This window comes from Astatotilapia calliptera, chromosome 16 (genome assembly GCF_900246225.1).
Source record: "Astatotilapia calliptera chromosome 16, fAstCal1.2, whole genome shotgun sequence".
NCBI classification, from domain to species: Eukaryota; Metazoa; Chordata; class Actinopteri; order Cichliformes; family Cichlidae; genus Astatotilapia; species Astatotilapia calliptera.
In genome coordinates, this window is record NC_039317.1 from 33,338,647 (window position 1) to 33,366,344 (window position 27,698).

Genomic DNA, 27,698 nt, shown 5'->3' on the forward strand with positions numbered 1-27,698 from the left:
CTTCTCACTAAAGTTTCACCAAACGAGATAAATTCATCTTGTTACACAGCAATTATTCTGTATCTTAAATACCCGCACCCACAAACAAACAGCCTAAAAATAAGCCGCATTATCTCTCAGCAAAGACCTGACAGACTGCAGGCGATAAGACCGAAGCAGCACAACAGAGAAAATATCGCTTTTTATTGACTGACGATGACGAGATAGAGGTGCAGACTTTTTCTTTCAACGCATGTGTGCCGCCTGTGTGTTCTCCCCGGTGTCAAGTTGTAGAGCGCCGGATCGTTATCAGCTGTGTCTTACAAGGATCAACCGGACCACAACAAGGGATCCGGGTCGATGCGTTAGCTCGCTTCACTCCGCTGTTCCCGTCTCACCTGCACGCTACCAAACAGCTTAATCAGTGTCAGTTATTATCCATCATCTCGTTCACACGGATATGAGACTTCAACATAGATCTGCTCTGTCGTCTTGACAGTTTATGATGTATTCAATTTTCTCTTTGCATTTCTCGTTGCCGTGGCTAATTTCCTACAGTAAATCTCCACAGCAATCTATTTCTCACACCTGCCCCGTTTCACCTTCCTCAGTTTATGCAGGTAATCATCTCTGCTGTCATTTCCATCTGTAGCTTGATACAATCCATCTCTCCTTCCCTCCCACGCCATCCTAATCTCTCCATCTCCTCTGCCCTGCCTTCATTTCCCTCCCTCGTCTCGCTCTTCATCTTCTTCCTCCTAATCTCCCAAGCTTCGCTCTAATTAGCTGACATCTCCACTAATGAAGTTTGACAACAAAAGATCACCAACGCTGGCAGGTGGGTCAGAGGGGAAACAGGGGGGAAAAAAGAAAGACAGGAAGGGGCAGGAAGTGAGGGAGAGGGTGTGTGTGAATGAAAAGAGCGAGGAACAGGGTGCTGTTGTGTATGTGGGGCGGGCACACAGACGGGCTGTCAGGCTACTCGCTTTCTTTCTTTTTCCATACAGCCTAACAGGAAGTGACATGTGTTTTTGAAATGCAGCTGACAGGATATGACACTGCTTCTTATACGGCGCCGTCTGCACACGAGGAGTAATTAGCACTCTATCGACTGCCATGACATCAATCAGACTAGCTGTCTAAATCCCCGCGTGTGCAAGAGACGCGCTCACAGCGGCAGAGGAGGCTGGCATCCAATCGCCATGGCAATCAGTGAGCCTGTGAGTACTGTACAGATTCAATATTGTCAGGCATAACATTATCCAGACAAGCCTACGCGTGTGTGTGTGTGTGTGTGCGTGCGTGCGTGCGTGTGTGTGTGTGTGTCATAGGTGGACCTTCGGGCCTATAAGAGTCCTTATGAAGCTTGATCTACACGTTCTTTCTTCATTTAAATCTAAAACAAAGCCGATTAAAGGGTTTTCTTACGATACGCCAAAATAAGATTTTAAGAAGTTAAACGTCTACCTCCAGTTTTGCTCTGTGGCATCATCAGGTGTACCTGAGGTCAGGAATTGTTGGGGCCACGTCTCTTATAACGTCTCTGATCAGACTCAAATATCTGTAAAAATGTGATCACAAAGTTCTCAGACTCCTGCCTTAGAAGCCATAAATAAACATCTCCTCGTGCAGCTCCGCACTGCTTCCAGCTGTTTCCCAGCCAACTCCTGCTCCCACCACGTTCCTGTGCATTCTGTGATTTCCTCGCTTCATCACCGACCTCGTCGCATTTGGTGTGATCTGACTTTCATGCTGAAGACCGTCCTCTGATTACGACTCCAAAAGCACACGGCGGCGTGAGAGTCCGAGTCTGAAGGCGACACAAAGCAAAGTCCACAAGCATTTGCACTGTTAATTCATCCCCCGGGTAACACTGTCAACATGAACCGCGGTCTCTGAGGGAAAACATCTGGCACAAACCACCGACACCGTGCGCCACTTTCAGCTTTTGGCTGCTCTCTGATTCACGACGCTCAGCGGGAAGCTCCGCGTGTTTGATTTGGCACACTTTTACCCCGGATGCTCTTCCTGACGTAACCCCACAGGGATTTGTGTCTCTTCCCGGGGATGCTTAGGTTTTTAGGCGAATGTGTAAACCACCACAAAGCCACTTTACTGAAATGCTTCTCAATATCTGGTCCATACGACCTCATCCTAAAAGAAAGGCAGCAGCGATGGAAGAGGTGGCAAAGTTGACATCCTAGACTGGAAAATGGGAAGGATTTAAATCAGGTATGCGTTAAAGACATAAAAATTAAGAAAAAAGAGATGTGTTGTTGTTTAAATGCTTCCTGTTCATGTTTGCATTAATTCTGCAGTAGGTTTGGGTGAGTCTGCACACTACTCCATCAAGGGGCCCAAATTCAGCGCTAGAAAATAAAACTGAAGCTCACACTGAGTGTATGACAGAAACACGCACATGCAGTATTTACATTGTGTCTTGTTACACAGTAACACACAGTCCGAGCGCACACAGGTATCTGTAGACACACGACAGATGAAAATCAGGGAAAACCATCAACGTATGAATAATAATATGACAGATGAACAATAGCAGCGTTTAGCGAGTCTGTGAACGTGCGTGCACTCGTCCTTTGAAGAGGAAGAGTGCATGTGCCCATGTGTCCTTTTACCACGCACATGCTCTATCGCGGGCGGATGTCCTTTGCATGGAATTTATTTTTCATTGAGAACTACTTGTGCAAATACGAGAGGCGGAAATCATTAAATGAGAGGAAGAGAGTGCAACAGGGGGAAGAGAGACCTAGAAAGGGTCTATTGAAGGAAAGAGAGCAAGGGGGAGGAAAGGATGGAGCACACGAGTGCCTCTTGAGAGCTTTTCCTTATTAGCCAGGCTGAATCACACGCTTTGAGTCCAGAAAACACACACTCGGGCTCTTTTCTCGTCTGCTCCCCATTACTACCCCTCACCCCACAACCTTTTCTCATTCCTCTCTTTTAGTCCTCTTCACATTCACCACTTTCTACTCCAAGCATCTCAGTCCAGCTTATCCTTTACTTTTTTCTGTGTTCCCATCTACTTTTCTCAGTCTAATTGCCCCTGTAGCCTCGGACACTCACTGACCTTCTCCTCTCTTTGTCCACCGACTTCCCCTCATCTCATTGGTTGAATTTTCCCAAAACATGTACTTAGCCTCTCTTCCCCTCTGAATCCCTCGCTGCCTCCTCTTTTCTCCTTTTCTCTACAGTAGTTGATCCACTTTTCTCATTCCTGCATTTATTTGCGACCCCTCAGACTGAAAATTTGGACCACCTACAATATTCGCTCTCTCGTGTGGAATTTTCCTCTTTTAATTTAAATTATTAGTTTTGAATTCTCTCATCTTGTATTTCTTCTCTTATTATTATTCACCCACTACCCTTTTCTTTACTCCACATTCGCCTTTGCCCATATTTAGATTTGAATCCTACATTTTCTTTCTGCTAACTTGTTCCTTTAGCAACAGGCAGCCAATCCAGTCTTTCTTCTTTCTAACGTGCTTCACTCTTCCCGTCCTCTTTGTCCTTAAACCCACTTCCCCTTTCATTGAACTTCCTTTAATCCTAAAACAATCCTTGGTTCCTGGATCCAACTGTGTGCTTCAGTTTATAAGCAAGATTATAAATGATGATGCGCGATCATTTTCACAGTAACTGTTGGTTGTAAAATTCGGTTTTCTATGTTTTACCTACAGAGTATCTGGAGTCTCACATGTAAACACTGGTCAAACATGAGCTTTCCCTGTAAACTATCCATGACAACAGTCATAAAAGGTAAGAAAGAACAGTTTACAGACCCTGCAATGCTGTGCAAAAGTCTTGAGCCTGCCCTCATTTCTTCATATTTTGCTGAGAAAGCTGCAGTAATTTGTTTTAAGATATCCAAACAATGACCACCTGCATTCTTTCTCTGAGTATCTTCAGGAATATTTCTCCAGGCTTCTTGAAGGACATCCAAAGCTCTTCTTGTTCTGTTCTCTGTAGGATGATCCCACACTGCTTCGGTAATGGTGAAGGCCAGGCTCTGATGATCCACGACTGATAGAAAAACACAGAGTGGAACACTATCTATGTATGCTTTTACTGCCCCGCAGTGTGTTTGGGGTTTTTATCATCATGAACACTAAACGAGATGTTTTCCAGATGGTGCTGCACGGTGGATCATAATCTGATGATGCTTTTCTGGTTTCTTAATTCCATTAATTCTGATAAGATGGACATAAAAGACACGACAGATAATCCTCAGCCTCTGTAGAAACCTTTTTTAGAACTGCCACATTTGTCCAGTTTCCTCACATTTTTTAAGGCGATGCGGACTTTACCTGGATAAACCAAGTTTTCAGATAATAAATCTCTGAGAATCAGCTTGTTTGGTGCAAAATTAGTATCAAACTACTAAATTGTCTATTATGCATACTTATATACTTATGTTATGTGACTTATATATTCTGAATAATTCATAGGTCAGTGTTAAGTACTTTAACAAACAAACATTTCTGTGAAAATGGTCAGCTACAAGGAGAAAAAGCAGCCGTGTCCCAAAAAACAAAACTGGTTTAATTATTTTAAACATGAGCAGAAAGTTTTGATCCTTGGAAGCAAAATAAAGTGAGATTAGGAGTAACTCAAGACTTTTGCACGGTGCTGTATGTGCAGGTGGAATTAAATGCAATTTCTTATTGTCTGACTGAAATAAAATATTTTTGTTAGTAATTCCCCTGCCAGCTAGCAGGCAGCCACCAAAGTGGCAAAGCGATGCAGAGAGAAAGTGAAGAGGCTCCAAAGCTGTTGCAGCAAAATAAAAGACCAAAATGCTGAATTACCATCACTGACCAACAGTTCCATCACTCCAGAGTTCCAGTGCAGCGTAAATACGAGCAGAAAATCAGGCCCACAGGTTTATGGAGTCTTAGTTGTTCATTCAGTTTTTTAGTTAAAATCATGTAACTCACAACAAAGCACCCGGACACGCATGCTCACAAAGCCCTCCAAACGCTAATTACCTACATGGAGAGATTTATGTGGCAAACAGCATTCATACTGACAAACCTGGCACTCCTGACGACTTCCTGCAGTGTGTGTGTGTGTGTGTGTGTGTGTGTGTGTGTGTGTGTGTGTGTGTGTGTGTGTGTGTGTGTGTGTGTGTGTGTGTGTGTGTGTGTGTGTAAGAGAAACAGTGAGGGAGAGGAAAAGGTGTGCAGGTTAAAGACAGTGAGTATGTATTCTTGTGAGTGTGACTGTGTGCGACACGACGAGCTGAGAGAACGTCTGATTAATTAACGCAGAGGACAGAAAGCTTCTCCAGTGACCAGCCGAGCAACGCTAAAAGCTCATAACTTCTTCCTGTACGAGCGCCCGCTGTGTCTGTTTTTCTGTTTCACCAACGCAACTCTGAACGTCCTGGGAGCGTATATTGTTTCCACTGATGTGTGTATCAACCAGCGCGTCAGTATATGTGATGAGCTGCGTAAACATATAAAAGCAGACCTCCAAACAGCATTATGTGTGAGAAACTACAACAACTACCAACCCCCGTCTTCCTTCTCTCACCCCACCCGGTCGCAGCAGATGGCCCCGCCCCTCCCTGAGCCTGGTGGAGGAGGCTTCTTCCTGTTAAAAGAGAGTTTTTCCTTCCCACTGTCACCAAAGCGCTTGCTCACATGGGGTCATATGATTGTTGGGTTTGTCTCTGTATGTGTTATTGTAGAGTCTACCTTACAATATAAAGCACCTTGAGCTGAATGTTGTTGTGATTTGTATAAATAACTCTGAATTGGACTGAACAGGCTATTATGTTACAATAATAGAAATTCTGAGAAAGTGTAATATTACTGTATAATTTAGCAGTTTTCATTTCATTTTGACTTTTCGTTTTTAATTCAGTTTTGTTTCCAGAGCAGATTTTCTTGTTTCTGTTTAGTTTTTATTATTTTCAGTCTTAGTTTTAGTCTTTTCCATATGGAGAGAATTTGCCAGAAGCAAAATCTAAGAAAATCAGTCCAGAGCTGTTTGAAAGCAGTGATCTCAGTCAGTAAACGCGTCCATCAAAGCATCAACAGGCAAGTTTTATTTGTTTTTTTAAATAAACTGATAAACAGATATTAATACTAAGTAGATTTCCTCTATAGCTGCATTTTATTTCAGTTCAAAGATCATTTAGTTCAAAGTTTTTATTTTTATTTGAATAAACTATTTTAGTTTGAAATCTAGTTTCAGTTTCCTAATGGACTGCTTGGTTCAGACTGCAGGGCAGGAAATAAACTGCCAACACCTGCACAGCTGCTGAACCTGCAACGTTATAAACAGCGAGCGAGACCACCACACGGGGCTGTATTATTTCTTAATGAAAAGTAATGCTGTGCTGCTCTATTATTAAGTCAGGAGGAACTGTGCTTTCTCTTTGTGAAATCAGAAACAAATGCACTCTAGACGTTTTTTCTTTATGTCTCTTCTTGTCGATATTGCTCTCTACTTATCTTCCAGCCGAGTGCTACAATACCTCCCTCCCTCTCTCTCAGGCTTACTCCTTTCTGGTCTCTCAAGGCTGATTGTTTTCTAATTGGTGTAGTGCCAGGGGTCATGGTTGTTATGGAAACCTGCAAGGGGTACTTGGAAGGGTTGGACCTGGTGCTGGTGGTGGCTGGGTAAGGGTGGGGAGGGGGCACCCACTCAAGAAAACTGAGGGCAGCTCTTATCCGAGGCTTGGTAGTCACTTCAAAAAATGGACTGGGTGTTGGTGTGCCAGTCTTTTTGTGCAGAAACCATCACAGTCTGAGTGCCGACTCACAACTTCCAACATCTGCTGGAGGATCGACGCTTAGCTTTAAGGTAAATTTAAAGGTCGGTTTCACTTAAGCTGTAGGCTGTGGTTTCTAAAGTCAGGGCTAAGGAGGGCACAGTGAATGCATTTTCACCAAGTCTCCTCACAGAGACAGAAACACCTGCATGAGTGTGATCAGCAGCAAAGATACTCTCATTAAACTCTATTTATCTTTGCCAAAGCAATCATAACCTGCTGATTAAAAAAACTGAGGGGTGGCACTACACTGTTTGGATAGATGATGCTGGGAGGCCTGTTAGAAGGACAGTCAATCAGCAGAAACGCCAACGTGAGAAATCCTTCCCTCGGTGGAAAGAGTCCTCTGAAAATGTGTGCAACTGTCACAATAGATTATACGGGCGCATGGATTATTACATTTGAGGCTGTGTTCGTAGACGTGAAGAGAGGATGTGGCTCATTTATTTGAAAACACATTTATGCTAGTGCTTATTATCTTTACCAAATGTGTTGTGTCTGGATGCCTCAGTGTGTGTGTGCATGTGTGTTGGTGTGTCCAATGAGTTTACTAAATGAGTCTGCACTAAACTCTGCCATGCATATGGAATTAAGCTGGAAGTGCCCTTTGGAATTAAAGGTGGTAGGCTACTTGAGAAGCAGACAGCGTGATATATCGCTGTGCTGTGTGGTTAAATAACTGTCCTTCCATAATAGAACTGTTTAACACAAATCCCTGACTAACCAAATAACTAAATATAATCTTAGAATGTAAGGTTCACGCATGAAGCCAGCTATACAAAGAGAAACAAATTCCTATCCATTAGAGCAGGGGTCGGCAACCCCAGGCATGCGTGCCACAGCTGGCACGCGAAGGGTTAACTGATGGCACGACCACAGCTGGACTGGCCACCATCGATGGTGATTTTTCGTTTTTATGGGCCGATGATTTTTTTCTTTGTAACGGTATAAACAATGGAAGGTGGTGGATTGGCCAGATGCTGGTCGGTGTGTAAAAATAACTCAGTTGTTTGGTGGTGGTTATGGCGGTGCTTCCACAGATTCAGTAACATTGGTAAGTGGTGGAGGCCAGCAGGTGGATGAGGGAAAGGGGAGGCAGGAGGAGTAGAGACCCGAGGCGGCCGCTGGTCCGAGTGTCAGGTGAACTGAACTTCAGGTAAGAAGTTATGACCTGCAGTCTATCTGGGTCAGATATAAACCAAGTTTAGGTGGAGTTTATTTTCGTTGTGCTGACTTTTTACAGTCAGTTGCAATAACTCGTACTGCGTGCTAGCTAGCATGACGGAGTTTCTATGCAGCTGGGTGGGTGCTATGATGTTACTGATAGTGAACTTTATTTTATTCATAAGGTTAGTTAGTAGAGTTTCCAACCGTCCTGTACAAACTGAATCGTCTCTTATTCAGAGAAAATATCACGCGTTTCGTGTTGAGCTGAAAAGGAACCGTTTGTCCCGGACTTCAGCTAGGATGAAAAAGGCACAAAGCTGGATTTATTCTGTCTTTGCTGCACAGCTGCCTCTTCTTCTCTCATTCTCTCCCTCCCGTTGTTATTTCAATCATGAAACTGATCAATGATCAGCTGATCGGCTTTTCTTTCTTGTTTGTTTATCGCTCACTTTGCGCCAGAAAGAGGAACCAGCGGATGTCGCGCTAAACAGCAGCAGCACGTTTAAGCTTGATCAGCTGTTGTTAGAATTTATTTAATATTAATTTCAAGTATCAGCTGATGTTTGCTGGAGCCACAGCTGTAAAGCTGCTGGTCATGATGTTGGTTTGGATATGTGGTGAGAGGGAAACATGAAGATGAAACCAGGAGATGTCCTTACTGAATCATCAGAGCTGTGATGGAGAAACAGGTTTACCTTTTAGGTGACATGAATGAGTTGAAGTTATGAAGTGTTTCTGAGAGACAAATAACACCAGGATCCTTTTCTAAGTAGCTGACAGCTGGTAACTGTGCAGGGGCGGGTCTAGCAAAGCTTTGCCAGGGGGCCAGGTAGGGCATTAACAGGGAGAGGGGGGCACAAAGAAATACTTTTCTTTCTTATTCTCATTTAAAATGTCTCGCTTTTATTAAATAATTATCTGAATCTTACAACCAACGTTTTTATCTGACGTAAAATGTATGGAAATCATACATATACCAACAAGACAGTACATCACTGTCACATTGCAGAGGCCTTATTGACAGTGTTTGGCTCTACATATCTGTGTGAGCACATTTTCTCTCACATGAGTCCTCAGGTAGCCTCTGAATGCTGGACACTCGGAGACCAGAGATCACATTAATATGTGTATTAACAAACATGCCATATTGGCTCAGTTTACTTTTCTTAACATTGTTGTGAGGAGACCATAAAAAGCATTTGCATTTTCTGTTGTACAGTTCATTTGCTGTTATGGATAACAAGTGTATGTTTTTTTGTTTCAAAATAGCTGATGACTATTCGCTGATAGCTGCCAACATCTGCGAACAAATATAATTCTATAAAGTTGTTCTATATAGTGTGTAACTGTTGATATAGAGCGTTATTACATTTATTGCTAATGCAATCATATGGCACACTGATTTCTGAGGAAATTGTAGATGGCACTCATCATCAGAAAGGTTGCCGACCCCTGCATTTTCTAATTAATCCACATATTGCATACAAATGTAGTAATGTAGATGTAAATGCTTCCTGAAACTGATATGATGTTTAAAGGTTTAAGTTTTCAGTGCAAGATGTAAATTTCAAATGACTTCTGTTTTTTTAACCCTCCCAATACAAAAGTAGAATCCCAGCTACGGTGGCTGCTGTAGGACAAACATGTTTTAGTCAGCCAAGAGCTCAAAAATATCACGTTTTTACTGTACCGTCGTAACGCCCGTGGCCAGCCAGTGTGATTCTACTACTGTTTGGACCCTATCTGCATCCCTATCTGTGGAAGGCTGTGAGTGCACTGTTTACCTCAGCTGTCAATGCTGGGTGAGAAGTGTCCACCTTTATTTAGTCTGGAAGATGCAGTTATGGCAGACTCTGTCTGAGCCTGAGTCAGTAAATCAGAAAAGCTCACTTCTGACCAGAGACTGAGGTGAATCATTGAGGATATGCTGAGCTATCAGTAAGCGCTGCTGTTAGCTACTCTTAGCCTCTGTTACCTCTTGTTAGCCACTGTTAGCTGTTGTTAGCAGCTGTTAAGTAGTATTAGTAAACATTCTTTGAAGTGGGTGTAACTGTTGAACACTTAGTGAAGAAACTCTCCTAATATATATAAATGAAATCAGACTGTTTTTCAAAGGAAAGTGTATAAAATTAACTGGCGTAACATTATCTTATAAGTAGCTGTTGTTGTTTAGCTAGCTCTTGTTAGCTGTCCAACAGGAGCTAGCTAAACAACATTAAACATTATTTATTAGCTTTAATAAATGATAGTAACAATGAACATGTTTATGCACGTTTCCATGTGTTAGAGACTTCAGTTCAGGAGATGAGGTACGAGGTGAGGATGAAGTTTATTAAGATGCTAGTGACGCCGTCTCTTTCCTTCCTGTTTGATGAAGTTTATGAGAATGCATTAGAACATAGGTGTCAAACTCTGGCCCGCGGGCCAAATTTGGCCCGCAGCCTAATTATATTTGGCCCGCGAAGCCATACCAAATGACTATTAGAGCTGGCCTACTGGTATTATACAGCTAATATATATATTGTTTAGTATTAAGCTTTGCTTGTTCCATATTCAGTTTTTCAGCAAAACGTGTTCGAGTCCATAAGAAAAGATTCATTCTCATATCTGGAGGAAGATTTTTTTTTCAATAAATATTAACGTTAGCCCGCGACCTTGTTCCAGATTTGAATTTTGGCCCACTGTGTATTTGAGTTTGACACCCCTGCATTAGAAGATGTTATTGCATACTATTCTATGCATATTTTTGATTACAATATCCTTTTGTCTATTAAATAACTTATTATTTAGGACACCTTTAAACTCAAATAATAAAAGAATGATGGGATTATTGCAGAAAAATGTGTGCTCTTCTCTTGTCTCTGTTTTCCAGAACTCTCACAATCTACTGCACGATCAAGCACTAGCTAACAATTGACTGCCCGCTCACTGCTGATGTGGTCTTTCTTGCACACTTCATAGACACCTACAGACATGTAGGCGTCTGTATTTGTTAGGCTTTTTTGGTGTTGGTCTCAGGTATGATGTTATCTATCACTTAAGTTATCATCACCATCCAATATCAGCTGGCACACTACAGATCCTGCTTTGTAATCTGGCTTTTAGAGCCATTTTCAATCAACTTTCTTTCTAACACACACGAATCTGTACCTAACACACACCTAACTCCACGAGCACACGTAGCTGGGTTCAGCTGTGAGCTGCACGGTGTTTCCGTCACTGTGTTGGTCTTTGTGTCGGTCTGTGTGTGTGTTTGCATGCATGTGTGTGAAAGAGGTGTTCTTCACTGCTTTGCTGACGTGCTGATGGAGTTCTTAGAGATTTTGTTTATCTCCTATATGCATACAGTGGCTCAGGCCTCCCTTGACTCACAGCAGCACACACACACACACACACACACACACACACACACCCCGCTGACACACTAACTTCTTTTTCTAGCACCATCGATTACTGTCAGCCAATACCTGCACTTCCTTCTGTCTGCATCATCAGGTTTCAGGAAGTGATGATAAATGAACAGCACCGTCTGCCAAAACCTGAGGCCATAGATATATAGCTCTAAAGAAATCAAAACATTTTAAGACCCATGCTGCTTTAAATAAGGAAAAAGACGAGAAAACGTTAAATTGGATTTAACAAAATAAGTATTAAAGCCTAAATTCAGAGGTTTTATTGGTTTTACAGATTATATGAGGCAAACCATTTAAAAAGGGCATTTTTATTATTTTGTTATATAAATATAACATTTTATATTTTTGCATAGAATGAGATTTATGAGTGGGAGACTTAAGACAGCAACATATTGTGAAATTTCTTCTTGTAATACATTATCAATACACTACTGGCAAATATCAATATTTTGCCTCTGAACATGGAGGCACTCTAAACTGATTTCCCACCCTGCCAATTAGACTTACCAGAATAGCTACTCTGTGGCTCTCTGTGGTGGCGCTTATCAAATTAATTAGAGTAAAGTAAATGGCAGTTAACCAGCTTCCAGTGAAGAAGAAAAACTCAGAGAGGGGGGAATTTGTGGACTGTTGGGGAAAACAGCTTTGTGAGATACTGTAGATGATTGTCTTTCGGTGTATTATCTGATTCCCGAGCACAGCTTACATGCTTGGTGAGACAGTTTTCTTTTTGTGAATCCTCTTAACAATTAGATTTCTTTTAATAATGTTGAGGGACTCGACACTGTGAATCAAGGTCAAAGAGTCCTGACTCTGCATTTAAAAAGAAAAACCCTCTTAGGCACGAAGTTAAGAATACAGGAAAGGCAGTGTCAGAAAACATCTCCGGGATGCTCGTAGCTGTCCATCAAACAGCTTTACTCCTTTGCAAGGAGACAGGTACAGAAATGAGGTGGATGCACACGTGTGTGGGAGAATATCTGCACTGGCAGATATATTCAGAGGTAAGTGAGCTGTGACTGACATCATAAAGGAAAGAAGTCAGGATTGGGAAACGGAGAGGAACACTGAGCCCTGCTTTCTTATGACACACACACACACACACACACACGGATGTTATGTGTACGTCAGCACACAGCCACTCATACTGAAGACTGAAGCACAAACAAGTCAATCTTTTCTTTTTGTCTGTCTCTATCTGTATTGTTTTAAAACTGGCACACACACACACACACACACACACACACACACACACACACACACACACACACACACACTGGCCTCAGGCAGATGAATGTGATTCAGTAGAAGAGCAAAGAGAATGGAAACATGAAGATGCTGCTGTACTGCAACACTGACGAGGAACAGGAGGTGGACTACAAGTGACAGCACGCTTTGGTCATGTTCTGTGTATACACGACACCTTTCTGACACACAGGTAACAGTACGCTGTAGCTGTGTGATGGCCCCTGTAACCCACTGATGGGGAACCTTTTTCACAAGCTCCACTGGGAGCCTCCCATGTGCCACACCTGGTGGGACTCTGGTGTATCCACACCTTTCTGAGCTTTCACATGTTCCAGGTATAGAATCTGAACATAACTAATGAATAAGACCATTGTGCTCTCAAAATCCTTTTCGTCTTATCATTACATCCCAACAAGGTCGTAGCTCCTTACCTGTCATTAGCCTGAGGAGGAGCAGGAGGAGACGTAGTTCCAGCTCCCCTTGATTTGTTGACTTTGGCGTAGAGCCTATCCAGAGGGTCATCATCGGGGATGACTCCGGGCTCGTTAGTATGATTTCCGTGCCCTTGAAAGCCGGATGGGCCGAGAGGGGAAGGTGTACGAGCGTGCTGAAACGCTCTGTAGGGAGGCGACTGAGACAGAGGCTGTGGCACCGAGCCCATATCTCGGTCCCTGAAGGATTGTATACGGGCGTAGTTGGGATCTGCGTCATCATCTTCAAAATCGGGATATGCCGAACCGCCGCCGCCGCCCTGCCGCTGATCTTGTAACTCGGGATGCGATGCCTCGATTCTGGAAAGGAAACGCAGGACTAATTATTGCATCTATTGAATGTATTTTGATTAGTGGACTAGCATAGAAAAAATCAAAAGCATAGAGCTCAGATATGACAGGCGTGGAGCGTACAGAGGGGTGGAGACAGACTGATAAAGGTAATTAAAAGAGCTGTTAAAGTGAGCATTCATGTTCTTCAGCATAGACAGACTAACACACCTCCTCTGAGTGCATGCAGTATTTCAGCTATTTCATCCTAATCATCTCATGGATAGAAACCTCCCCACCTCTCTCTCTCTTCTTTCATCCTCTCGAGCTCATGGTCACTCAGGAGGTCTGACTTTTGTCGCTGCAGAGCGGCCTTCGCTTCCTTCTTCTCCTCTTTTTTCTTTCCAAATCTGGACAGAAGCAAACATTGACACAGCATGTGGATCAAAAAGAAAGCCGGAGACAGCACACAGTACAGCTGGTATACAGAGGACGTAGATAAAGGACAAACACTGCATCAGCACCACTCTTAAAAGAATCACAGGGCAGATACAGCCCTCGCGTCTCACATACAAATAAACACACATAGAAAAGTCAACTGAACCAACAACAGCTTCCACGGTGGGTTAGTAAACTGGACACACAGGTGGTTAACTCGATGCCGACGGACGCTGGAGTAAAAGACACGCAGTTAATCCAGATTTGACAGAGGAAGGATACACACGAAGCTCAATAGGAACGCAGTCTATACAAGCTAACATAAATTAAAAGACGGCATACGCGCGACAGACCTAAAGACCCGCTTTAAGTGGCCACATATCAATACTCAAACCACAGCAGTCAATACTGCTTCTGTGTGGTCAGCATCAACAGCGTACTCAGCACTAATGGACACCAGACAATTCATTACCTGGAGGAGATGCAGGCAGACACACACACACAAGACTGGATGTCATAATGAGCATCATTATATCTTCAGACTTTGCCGCCACTGCTGAAAATGAAAAGTGAACTAAAGTGGGAAATGAAAATGTAAGAACTGATTTGGTGACATTGGGGTGATTTTGTGTTTCAGCTGTGAGCTGGAGAAAAATGACCTGAGTCAATATTTGCATGCTTTTGCATTGACGGAGCTCTAAGGCTCATCAAAAGTCTGTAAAGGTGAAAAACACCTTAAAATCTGAGTTAACTTGCAGTTGTTGTTGTCAGGCACTGATCTCCGTTTGTGTTATGGTTTCCAGCTTTTTCACCCAATCAGGTTGTTTGCTCCATTTCAAACTCGTCTTCAAATGGATTCAACATTCTTATTAACATTTAATATCGTCATCATTAATATTATTACCTTTATGTTACCAGGAAGTCCCACTGAGATCAATCTGTCTCACAAGAGAGACTACAAATACAACATAAAGTATAAATCCACAGCACATACACATAAAACTTTAATGGTTTCATGTTTCTTAAAAGAAACATCCTCCGTCTCCATCTAAAGTTTAGATGGTAACTATGAGTCCTGGGACAGAGAAGGGTACAGATGTAGATGCAAAGTCCACCTAGAACGGCTTTATAAAGTAAAATATACGACCATAGAAAATATAAGTGGTCAGTGAATGAAGACTCTTTAGGACTGCAGAGGAAGCATGCATATACAGCAAATCACCAAAATCAATTACAGGCAAACAAGTAAAGTAAGATTTATTTCTAAAGTACAAACCAGGCCTCGCTTTAAACGTCCTAATAAGATTAGCACTGCGTGCATTGAGAAATCTACACACAGTGACAAAGTACAGCCAGTTTTGGGTCCTGTAGAGGACCTTTAGTTAAAGCACCTTCCACAGCAATGGCAGCTCAGTGTCTTCTTTGGAACGAGCCCGAAGATTAAAACTGTTTTTGTCCCATTTCAGGCACAGATGTTCAATCTCCACCCGCTTGGATGAGGAGCAATAGTGCACCGCTATTTTCAGGTTAGGTTCAAGTCCAGACAGTACCTGGAAACTCCAGGCCTTTCGCTCCTTTCCAGTAATGCTTCCTGTATTTTCCTGGCATCACGATGACGTTTGTGCACAAGTTCAATAATGTAATCAGTCACCTGCCTGCTGTCCTGGGGGTTGGGCTGCTGTTGTCTACATCACTACTGCTTCCCTCGCTGTGGATCTCAACACTGCCATCAGTATTCTTGTCCAATCATCTTCCTGCCTGCCTTCTTTGAGCCAACCAGCCTCCACTTTGCGTAGTTTAAATCTGTGCTCTCTGTTACTCTCCCTTTCAGACTCTCATTCATGCAACCCACCTCCACCCATCTGCACCTCACAGACACATCAGTCAGAGCTCCACCCAGGCCTCAGTCTTCATCTTCACCACCATCATCTAGACTTCGGTTGGTCCTTCGATTCTGCCGTGTTGGTCTAACCACCAAACTCTTAATTTCTCCATCTCAGTAAATTCAGCTCTTCCAAGTGATCTCTCCTTCTCAAATCAAATCAAATCAAATCACTTTTATTGTCACATCACATGTGCAGGCACACTGGCACAGCACATGCGAGTGAAATTCTTGTGTGCGAGCCCCACAAGCAACAGAGATGTGCAAACACAACAACACAAACGAGCAAAATACAAGAATGGCCAACCTGAAACTAATAAATATATGTACAATATATAATAGTGTATGCATTTCTGGATGTGTATACTAAATATTTTCCTACGTGTGTGTGTGTGTGTGTGTGTGTGTGTGTGTGTGTGTGTGTGTGTGTGTGTGTGTGTGTGTGTACACATTTTTACAAATTAAATAGTAAAAAAAAAAAAAGAAAAAAAAAAAAATAATAATAATAAATATATAAAATATACAGAGTTGAATATGTGCAAAACAAGTGGCATTTATATACAGTATGGAGTGCATAATGTTGAAGTTCCAGTAGTGAAGCTGAGGTGTCTATGACGTGTTCAGCAGTCTGATGGCCTGGTGGAAGAAGCTGTCTCTCAGTCTGCTGGTACGGGACCGGATGCTGCAGAACCTCCTTCCTGATGGAAGCAGTCTGAACAGTTTATGGCTGGGGTGACTGGAGTCCTTGATGATCCTCCCCGCTTTCCTCAGGCAGCGCTTCCTGTAGATGTCTTGGAGGGAGGGAAGCTCACCTCCAATTATCCGTTCAGAGCACCGCACTACTCTCTGGAGAGCTTTGCAGTTGTAGGCGGTGCTGTTGCCATACCAGGTGGTGATGCATCCAGTGAGGATGCTCTCAATGGCACAGTGATAGAAGGTCCTGAGGATGCGGGGGCTCATGCCGAATCTTTTCAGTCTCCTGAGAAAGAAGAGGCGCTGCTGCGCCTTCTTCACTGTTTTGTTTGTGTGTACTGACCACGTAAGATCCTCAGCCAGGTGTACGCCAAGGAACCGGAAGCTGCTCACTCTCTCCACAGCAGCGCCGTTGATGGTGATGGGGGTGTGTACTTCTCTGCACCTCCGGAAGTCCACTATCAACTCCTTTGTCTTTGCGACGTTGAGGGTGAGATGGTTGTCTTGACACCAGTGGGTCAGGGCGCTGACCTCCTCCCTGTAAGCCGTCTCATCACCGTTGGTGATAAGACCCACCACTGTAGTGTCGTCCGCAAACTTCACAATGATGTTGGAGCTGTTAGTGGCCGTGCAGTCGTAGGTGTAGAGTGAGTACAGGAGAGGGCTCAGTACACACCCCTGTGGAGCACCAGTGTTCAGTGTGATGGGGGATGAGGTGATGCTGCCCAGTCTGACCACCTGGCGTCTGTCAGACAGGAAGCTAAGGATCCAGCTGCAGAGGGAGCTGCTCAGTCCTAGATCCTGCAGTTTCCTGTCCAGCTTCGAGGGAACGATGGTATTGAATGCTGAGCTGTAATCTACAAACAGCATCCTCACATACGTGTCTCTCTTCTCCAGGTGTGACAGGGCAGTGTGTAGTGTCAGGGCTATGGCATCATCAGTGGACCTGTTGTGGCGGTATGCGAACTGTAGAGGGTCCAGTGAGTCGGGTAGTGCAGAGCAGATGAAGTCCCTGACCAGCTTCTCGAAGCATTTGCTTACGATGGGGGTCAGGGCTACAGGTCGCCAGTCGTTCAGTGAGGAGATGGTGGAGGATTTGGGTACAGGGACGATGGTGGCCATTTTGAAGCAGGCTGGGACTACAGACAGAGAGAGGGAAAGGTTGAAGATGTGCGTGAACACTCCAGCCAGCTGAGCCGCGCATGACCTGAGGACGCGGCCGGGAATCCCGTCCGGACCAGTAGCTTTGCGTGCGTTCACCTTCCTGAACCTTCTTGAACTTCTGCTTGTCGTGCCGTTAGCATGTAAACTTCTGCTCAGCACACTGGAAGACGTTTTCACCGGAGACGGCTCGAGGCTATTATGCGCTACAGAAAGAGCTTCCAACATAGCAATGCTGCCACCACTGTGTGTGACTGTAGGGATGGTATTAATGAGGTGCTGCTCAGTGTCTGGTTTCCTCCAGTTAGATCCCTCTTGGCAAACTCCATGGCGGCCAGTCATGTGACTTATGGAAAATGGGGGCCGACCACAAAGGTTTGAGCGGTGAAGTGCTGCCACACAGAAACTTTGGGTCTCATTCATAGTGACTCCTGTTGGCTCACCGATGTCCTGAAAACTCAGTCGGTGGCTCCAAACTTGATTACGTGTATCCGTCTTTAGAGGAGTCTGCGTCCTCTCAGCAACCTTATTTTAACTCTGATTTACAAAAGATTTAAAAGTCATTGTTGGACAATGAAAATAAAAATAATACATAACGAGTATAGAATGAAGCTGTGCACTGTAATTAGCCAGGCACACACTTCCTCAAAGAGCAACCAAACAAAATGTTCTCTTTTCCATGATCCAGTTTGAAATTCCACAGAGAATTAGCATCTCTGCAAACATCTCCATCTTTAGGGTAATTAAGAAGACTTGTACTGTACAAATCTGTTTAGCAGCATTAGCACTACAGCGTTACATGTACGTTACAAAACCTGCGCACATTTTCATTAGTTTAGAAACAAAATATCTCTATACTCCCCCTTTTCTCTCTTCTCGTTCCCCTCACCCTAAAGCTTCTGCAGTTTTTGACTCCCCCTCCTTCAGCCTGGTTCTGCCAGAGGTCACTTCCTGTTAAAAGAGAGCATTCCTCTCCACTGTTGTCAAGCTGTTGCTCAAAAGAGATCATCTGATTGTGCCTCACAAGATAAACCACCTGGAGGAGATGTTGGTGTAAACTGATGCTGTATAAATAAAATTCATTGAAAATCGTAACCAAGTATGATGTTTCCGTACTAAACCATTTAGAGGTGTTTACCGTACTCCCAGCTCGATGGAGGAGAAGGTAGCTCATTAAACTTTACAACCAGCTGCTGTACAGTCGGGAGGACATGGAGAATTAAACCAGTATTAAATACTTAATACCTCCAACACACAAACCATGACCTTATAACAGCCTTTATGTTTAATTTATCAAGTGAAGTTATTGATATATGATCGTGCCACTATACCTGCTTATGGTTTATTTCAAACAACAGTCACAGTTTCTCTAAAGTGCGACTGTTTTGTTGTTTCAGCGCGTGCATATCACTGCTTCTGCAATAAAAGAAGGTATATTGTGAAGGTATATTTGAAGTGCCTCATGTAGACTGGGGAAAAGCCTATTTACCACCCACAGAGGTGGACGCGATGGGCAATGAAGGGCACCAATCATCTGTGTGAATTAACAGCACGTGTGTGCGTTTGCCTCACAGCGGACGAGCCTTGCTCTAATTACCGCTGCCTATAGAGGCTTACCCTTTCCTTCAACTCCTTCTCGTACCCTTCCTCACAGCTCTTTTATGTCCACTCCTTCTGACCGTCTCCTCAGCGCACGCTTTCCTCCCATTAATCTTATTTCTCTTTCGTTTCATCCGCAGCGTACCTTGCTTTCACCCCGTCACCTCAGCCTCTCCTTTGACGTTTTGCTCCTTCCCTTTGCTATCAAGCACTTCTCTCTTCAGCTAATCTGTCTCCTCTCTTCTATGCTTCTCCTCACCCCTGCGTCCTCTCCAGTGTCGGCTTCTCATACTAACAGAAAGAATAGATGATAAAGTGAACACAACATATATTTTAACAACAGAACCCTTCTCTGAAAATTAAAGAACACATTTAGCACCGAGATTATCGCCATGTCTTGCTAATTTGAAGCACACACGCACACCTTCATACACCAACTTACTTTCTGCACAATGCTCAGTCTTTTGCACGACCCACTGTCATTGTTGCATTGTTGCACTGTTGTGTCTGCACCGTCTGGTGTTACACGGTCGTTGTTTTTTTTGCAGTTTTTGCACATTTGCACTTTATGCAGTCCTGTGTTGATTGTCCTGTGTCACACGTAGCACCGTGGTCATGGAGGAATGTCTTGTTTCACTGCGTACTGTACTGTTTCCAAAGTTTACTCAGAACGCTGCTGGAAAATGAATAAACCAACATCTAAAAGGTCGGAGTTCAGAAGGCAGAAACGTGTTGGTGATGGGGGAAGTCAGACGGGAATGCCCTAAACTGGTTGAAGCTGACAGAAAGGCTTTACAAACTTGGAAAACCAATCTCAAGAACACAAATGTGTGGCTACAGTGGACAGCTAAAAATTGGACCGCTGAAGACTGGAAATATGTTGTCTGGTCTGTTGGATTATCAATTTCTGCTTAAGGACACAGATGGTACAGTCAGAAATTGGCAACAGCGCCACGAATCCTGGTGGTGTTCCCTACACCATGGCATAATGGTGCATGGAGTGCTTCCTTGGCACGCTTTGGGCTCAGCAGTATCACTCCGCAGCGGTGCAGCTGACAACGGGCAAGTCTTTATGACCACAAATTATCTTCTTCTTGGAGGTGTTAATGATATAGAAAAGAAGATGTGCATCTGAAATGCACGTTTCCGTGTGAAATCACGATGCCATGGATTCTTTTATATCTCAGCATCATGTTAATGTGGTCTTCTGTTGGCAGGCGTAGTTTTGACGCCACACACAACAATCCTTCATTTGCCCATTTTTGCTTTTCTTCTCTGACTGGAAATAGACAAGCAACCACATCCAGTTATCGACGATTTCCATACGCTTTGCAGCAAAATGAAAGAACAGCTGAAGAAGAAGAAAGAGATTCAAAGAAAACGGACACACACAGCTTAATTAAGCCCACTCTCCCATCCTGCAACACACAGTTGAACAAAGATTCATTCTTAGTAAAGTCCTATCTCCTGCCACTACCTTCTGCCTGAGCACGTAGGGTTTCTGAATCAACACTCCTGCAGAGTGTATTTGTCGTGCACGCGCACACACGGTAAGAAAAGTTAACTAACACATAAATAAACTGGAGACAAACTGGCATGCTTTGATTTTGTCCCTCTAAACGCCGCTTTGTTGAACAATGGGTAAAAATAAAACTTGTTTCATTTTTGTTTCTTTCAATCTTTCGTTCAACAACCCGTCGACGTCTCTCCTTTCATCGTCTCCTTTGTTAAACGCCTTTTGTCCAACGAAGATAATCAGTTAAATCACAAACCACTGCCTGCATGTAATCACTGTGCACAGACGTAGAAAGGTCTCACAGGTGAGACTACACTTTTCCAGTTTTTCTTCTTCATGCGCTTCATTTATTTGATACTTAAAAACACATTTGGATCATTTTTCTATTTGATGAATTGAAACCACGTAAAAGTGGATTTAAAATGTAAAATCAAACAGACACACACACACACACACACACACACACACACACACACACACACACACACACACACACACACACAGTTGTTCAGTTCTAAAGTGTGTTAAGTGTAAAAGGCAGGATTAATTAACTTTATTAGAAAAATCATCACAGCAAAAGCAGCAGAAATTCTTTATAGCAAAATGTTATTTTTCTAGAATTGACATCAACTCATCCAATGCAGTATAAAGCAATGACGGTGGCACGGAGTTCACGTCCACCGTTTTTGATCTCAGGAATTATCACAACAACTAGAATTGGTTATTTTTTGTTACGTTTTGGACGTTTTATGTGACGAGCACGTCGGTCCCTGGGACGGAGTTAATCATTTAAAAAGCAAATGAGCTGCTGTGAATCCTATAGATGTTTATTTGTAACAATTAATGTATGATTAATCGAGCTGTTGGTTTTAATTGTGTTGTTTTGTTGTTTATGAGCCTTTTTTTGTCTTTCATGGATGAAAGTTTTTTTTATTTTCATAAAAAGTTCGTCAGACCCGAGGAAGAGTAGCTACTGATACTGCATGAGCTAATGGGGGTCCTAATAAACTAAACTAAACTAAACTAAACTAAACTAAACTAAACTAAACTAAACTAAACTAAACTAAACTAAACTAAACACACAGCCTGATGAGATTTTAAAATGTACAAGTTCTGATGATATCGCCTGAGAAACATTGTTTCACAAGAAATGTCAGAGTAAGATTAGCAGCTGATTAACAGCCAGTTAGGACGAATAAATCACCTCTTGTTGTGTCATTAGTGGGAACAGAACGATAGCTCATGAATATTCAGGAAGTAACACCTCAGTCTGTATGGAAAGTGTATGGCTCCTCATTTACATGTGAGAAAGTTTGCTCTACAGCCGGTTTTCCTAAAGCTCCCGTCTGTGTAGGGAAAAGCCTAAAAGTCTGACCAAGACGGGAACTGCATCTTTGGGAATATGTGCGTACTTACGGTCTGCTTATTACAGTAAACGGCCCCGTCTCACTTTAATCCCAAGCTTCATTAAAAAAGAGAGACGCCCACAGTGGGTAGAGTACACAGACAGTAAAACACTGTGGCAACACCGTCGATGTTGCAAAAACTTTACGGCACATGTCATCACGGCAGATGGCGAGAAAGACTGTTCGCGCTTGACTGCGGTGTCATTTCGGTCTTACTTTTAGTTTAATTTGTCGAAGACAGGTGGTGGTTACTCTATATAAGTGATACGCGTGTTTATGTTAGACGTGGATTTTCAACTTCTGCTTCTCCGTGTGAGCTCTTCACACAAATCTGGTGTGTTAGTTTGATTTTTCTGCTTAAACAGAAACGACCAGTGAAGACTTCCTGACTGTAAACACAGAACCACCGAGAGAGAAAAGATAGCAGGTGGAAGACTTTTATCTTGCTGTTACAGTCCACACCAGTTACACCAGTTACAGCAAAGCAGCCCCAGACTATCGCGCCACCACCACCATGTTTGACCATTGCTATGATGTTCAGTCAGTTTTCTGCCATACGTAACAGGACTCAAACCTTCCACAAAGTTCAGCCTCTATGTCCTCAGTCTTGGGAATCATCCAGATGTTTTTTGGCAGATGTGGTTCTCAGCAGTGGTTCTCTCCTTGGAATTTCTTATTGTTGAATCATGAACTCCATAACTGAGCCAAATGAGGCCTGCACTTCTTTAGATGTTGTTGTTGGTGGCATGTGACCTCCTGGATGAGTAGCTGAAGAGCTCTCAGAGTCATTTTGGTGGGCCGGTTGCTGCTGAGAAGGTTCACCGTGGTTCCAGATTTCCTTCACGTGTGGATAACGGCTCTCACCGTGTTTCATTGAAGTCACAAAGCCTTAGAAATGTCTCTGCAACCCTTTCAGACCGACAGAGGTCAGTGACTTTGTGTCACAGCTGTTTCTTTAGATTGCGGCTGCTTTTAGAGATCTTTTAGTCTCCTTCACTGATCGGGGTGTGGGTAGTGAAATTAAACTCAGCTTTCCAAAAAAATTTGGTTAATTTGTTTTTTCATGATTGAACTCAGTTGTTACAATATTCAGATTTTAGTAGAAGGAAGCAAACGGTACCAGCCGTTATGTTGACTTTACATCCAGCAAACATGTTATTCAGCAAAAACACTCGTAACAATGTACAATCCACACACATTAACATGCACACAGATGTGGAGTGCCGAGTCTTCAGGCGGCTGTTACACACCTGCGCTTCCCGATAAACCCACTGACAACCGAGAAAAATCAGGCCAAACATCTGTGACTCTCACTTCATCTATTCTTTCCTTTCTCTCTCCCTCCCTCCCTCTACCACTCCTAGGACACGCCTTCCTTTCCTATCATTGGAAAATAGATCCATGAGGGAATGGGTGATTGACAAGTGCGATACAATAACAAGCACGCACGCACATACACATACACGCTCTGATGACTGACAGGCATGACATCAGTCAGTGACACCCCAATGACTTCCTGTCAAGACGTTTGATTGGCAGAGTCCTTCCCCTGCTTCAAGCATGTGCTCTCTAATCATGAAACAATGAAATTCAGCGTCTGGTCAGAAGCCTGTTTTTTCCCCTGCTTGGGGAATTTGGAGTCGTCTTCCATGCACAAAATTTTCGAGTGCCTTGAAATCTCATTTCTACTGCACGCGTCTATCTTCATGTACAGTTGGAAGCAAATTAAAACCTGCGGCCACTAAGACTGTTGTCAATGCCCCTGTGCAAGCTGCAAGCCAAAATGCAAGAATCTAAGATGCATGCATTCGAGTTTAATGCAAAATAAAAGTTGCAACTGAGTCTAAATGTGGAATTGAATGAATTGAAAAGTCGTCTAAAGACAACTGCAGCAACCAAAGCAATCATGAGGTGGTTCAATTTCAACCATCTGTAACCCCCGACAACCAGTCACTAAAAAGATGGGGAATACGCAATTTTCCCTGACAACCACTGGTTACCAGGGGTTACTGACTGGTTTTTAGGTCTGCATGAATTGAAATTGGCATCAGATTTTGCAGAAACTGCCAGCAACCTCTAGGAGCCATTTGCAAACCTTTACCGAACCCTGATCCTGCCCATTCTACTTTACGGTGCGGAGACGTGGACAATGCTCAAACACGACCTGAGCAAGCTCGAAGTTTTCCAAATGCGTTGCCTTAGATGCGTTCTCGCCGTTTCCCTTCGCGACCGTCATTCGAATGACACCATCCTCACCAGCTGCGGCAGCCAACTGACGATCGGCAACCTAATCCAGCGCCGCCGACTCTGTTGGTTTGGCCACATTTGTCGAATGGACCTGAGCCGCTACCCCCATGGCCTACTCTGGTTGACCCGCCCCACCGATTGGAGGGTGCATCGAAATGCACCAAAGAAGACATGGATGAGACAAATCCAGGATGATTTGAAGGCCCTTCGACTTGACCTCGAGCAGGCAAGAACCATCGCCTTAGATCGAAAAGCGTGGAAGATAATCGTTGGTCAAGCAAGAGAACCTGCGGCACCTACAGCAGCGTACTGGTTGCGCGGCAGACCACCGCCGCTGGTCGCCCGCTAAGGACAAGAAGAAGAGAAGAAGAAGATGGCTGAGGGTTAACTGAGAAAGAAGCTGGCCTGACTCAAGCAACCTGAATATACATTTATAAATGACATTTGCTGGACTTGTGCTAAGATCGGGAGTGAAATATGGCCTCCATCAAACTGCCAACATGTCATTTCTTCACAGCCTATTTAAGTGCTGCAACTGTACAGCAGCAACTCTTACAGGCAGCTTAATTCAAACACAGCAGAGCTCCACCAATCAGAAAATCTCCAGCAAATGATGGGGACTGCAGCATCAAAGTAAGTCCATTTTCTGCCATCAACCTTTTCATCTAAGCACCACACACACACATTCAAAAGCACACAGGCATACAGTATGCACAGACTCGGGCTAATAGGCCTAGCATGAAGCTCAACCATTACACAGCCCACAATGGAGCTAGTCAGTCCTAATGGGCCCCACCGTTGAGATGGGCTAATAGTCCCAGCGATGGAGCACTTTAAGTCTAACAGCGATGCAGCATTATGACCAGCTGGAAAGAGCGCAGAGAGCGGGAGAGGAGCCACGAGGAAAAAAATGGGACAATATGGGGGAAGTCTAATTACTGGTATCAGTGAGAGGTAAAAAAATGGGCTAAAGGCTCAAAGCTCTTTAAGTATACATGTGCCATTCATGTGAAACCTTTTCAATAATTATAAATGATAGTCAGCAAACACACACATGCACACACACACGTGGTGCTTCATATAGGCAGACCCATTATATATCAGATATTCCAATAAACATAGTTTAAATTTGAAAATGAACAGCGTGCACACACACACATCAATAACCACATGAATATGATGCAGTGACAGCAGCAGCGCCCGCTTACATTTTGTTCTGGTGGACCTCGTCCTCTCCCAGTCACACCTGATAGATCGCCATATTTTCATTTGTACAGACTGTCTCTCTCCCTTCCTCTTTCACAGCCGGTCGCACACACGCAGACGACGGACCAGCTCAACAACCGTACTTTCCACTCGTGTAAATTATGTGCAGAGCACAGAGTTATGGCTGGGTGTACACACTATATTTCTGTACACATAAAGCACAATAACACGACGCTAAAAGGTCTGAGCAAGAAAGACAAAAGACGCACAACTTTACAGAAAAACAAATGCATCCACACACACTCTCTGGAAGATTCACAGTAACCATGTGCCAACTATATGACAACCATCTGACTGTGTGACCAATCGTGTTTTATCAGCACATGAATATTCATGACGGTGGGCCGGTTACCACGGTGCACGCACACACACACACACACACACACACACACACACACACACACACACACACACACGCAGATGACTGGCATATCTGATTGGCAAGTGGCAACGGTTCAGATGACGGAGCCAGCTGTCCACTTTAAAGGGCATTTGAAGCAAACGTTTAGAGTTGGACGTTATCGCCGGGGTTAACGATGAGAATGAGACATACAGTAATTACGTTACTGCAGGTACTTGCAACGCTGAACCCTCCCTTCATCCAACTTAACAATTCAAATCACAAAATCCAGTAAAGTAAGCGTCTTCAGAGGCAGTGCACGATCAGCGAGGTAACGCAGCGGTTGAATTGAAGTTTCAAACGTGCGAACCGTCTATAACAAACATGCACACTTACTACTGTACAACCAGAGAGCTGCAGTAAGGCAGAGTATCCCATACTGCCTCTCCTCCAGACCATTAGGCCAATCAAAGGTGCCCTTAGATGAATATGACAAATCAGCAGCTCGCCCCAGATTGAACTGTACTGAATAGCACCAATTTGCCTTCTCAGTCTACCACCATTACATGCAATCAAATGCAGATAGAGAGCGGGAGCTGGAGAGAGCAGACGGAGAGGGAAAAATTGGAATGATGCAAAGATTAGCGGGGTGGGAATGGAGAGAGGGGGGGGGGGTGGTCGCTGCAAAAGATGGCAAGGAAGAGGAGAAGGAGAGAAAGGTTGAGATTATCACTGGGATCTAATCAAGACCTTCTTACAGTGATGAGCGAGGAGGTGTAGGGGACAGGTCTAAAAATATCCTCGGGTGTATTATATGGTTTTAAAGCACTTGTGGCGAGATGCGATGGGAGAGCCGGGGGTTAGATGAAAGGATGGATGGAGAGGAGGCTCGCTTAGATTAAACTGGAGATGTTCTCGGGTGTGCGGCGTAGGCTGTCCAAACCGTAATCAAACAGAGTGGCAGACAAGAGGAAGAGAGGTGGATGAACACAAGCAGAAGGTATCGCTGTAACCGTCGCTGAACTCTGAGGTGCTTAAAACAAAGACAAACGCGATGGAGCGAAAGAGGTGGAAAAACCACATCCTTCAGTCTGTGATGTGTGATGGAGGTGTGCCCACAAAAACCAGCAACAGAAGGAAAGAGAAGAAGGAGGTACATTCTGTCATCGTTTAACTATTTATATAAACATGATTTATGACTGCGTTACTTAGCTCTGTTTGCAGTGTGTATTTTATATGAAGTCATCAAATACTAGTACATGTACCATATTTTTCGGACCATAAGGCGCACTGGATTATGAGGCACATTAAACGCCTTATAATGTTTTATAATTTTTGCTATGTAACTTTGCACTGTCCACTTTCTGCTGTAACAAAACAAATTTCCCACGTGTGGGACAAATAAAGGTTATCTTATCTTATATGAATGACTAACCTCATATTATCTCAGTTGTTCTCCTGACTGAAGTTTGGTCCGTTTACAGCATCCTGCCATGTGATTGCATTTGTCTCTAACCATCAGGAACCCTCAAGTTAACTTTTATCGAAAAAAGTTAGCGTTCATCCTCCAGCTTCACTGTGTTTATGCTAGGCTAACATAGCTGTGTCGCTAGCGATCACGTAGCACATCATTATATACCAGCTAGCCCAACTTCAGTAACCCTACAAACGTCACTGCTGTTTAGTTTTCTGTCCTTATTTATGTTGGAAGTGATAGCAGAGCTGTACGTTTGAATTTTCCAGAAATCTCTCAGTCAGAACATGCTATATCATGCTTAGCTAACTA

The 27,698-nt window shown here is 43.6% G+C and overlaps 1 protein-coding gene across 8 annotated transcripts in view; it reads right to left on the reverse strand.

Moving 5' to 3' along the window:
* The window catches only part of LOC113007774 (partitioning defective 3 homolog B-like), a 223,168-nt gene that overhangs the window by 61,255 nt on the left and 134,215 nt on the right, over positions 1-27,698 (reverse strand). For 7 of the 8 annotated variants that reach the window (XM_026144697.1, XM_026144696.1, XM_026144694.1 and 4 more), the window contains 2 exons: positions 13,664-13,774; positions 13,035-13,394 (listed from right to left, as the gene is read on the reverse strand). In XM_026144697.1, coding sequence (XP_026000482.1) covers positions 13,035-13,394; positions 13,664-13,774 — 471 coding nt within the window. Of the gene's footprint in view, positions 1-1,118; positions 1,790-13,034; positions 13,395-13,663; positions 13,775-27,698 lie in introns of those variants that run through there. The other variant, XM_026144702.1, reaches the window with a different exon arrangement.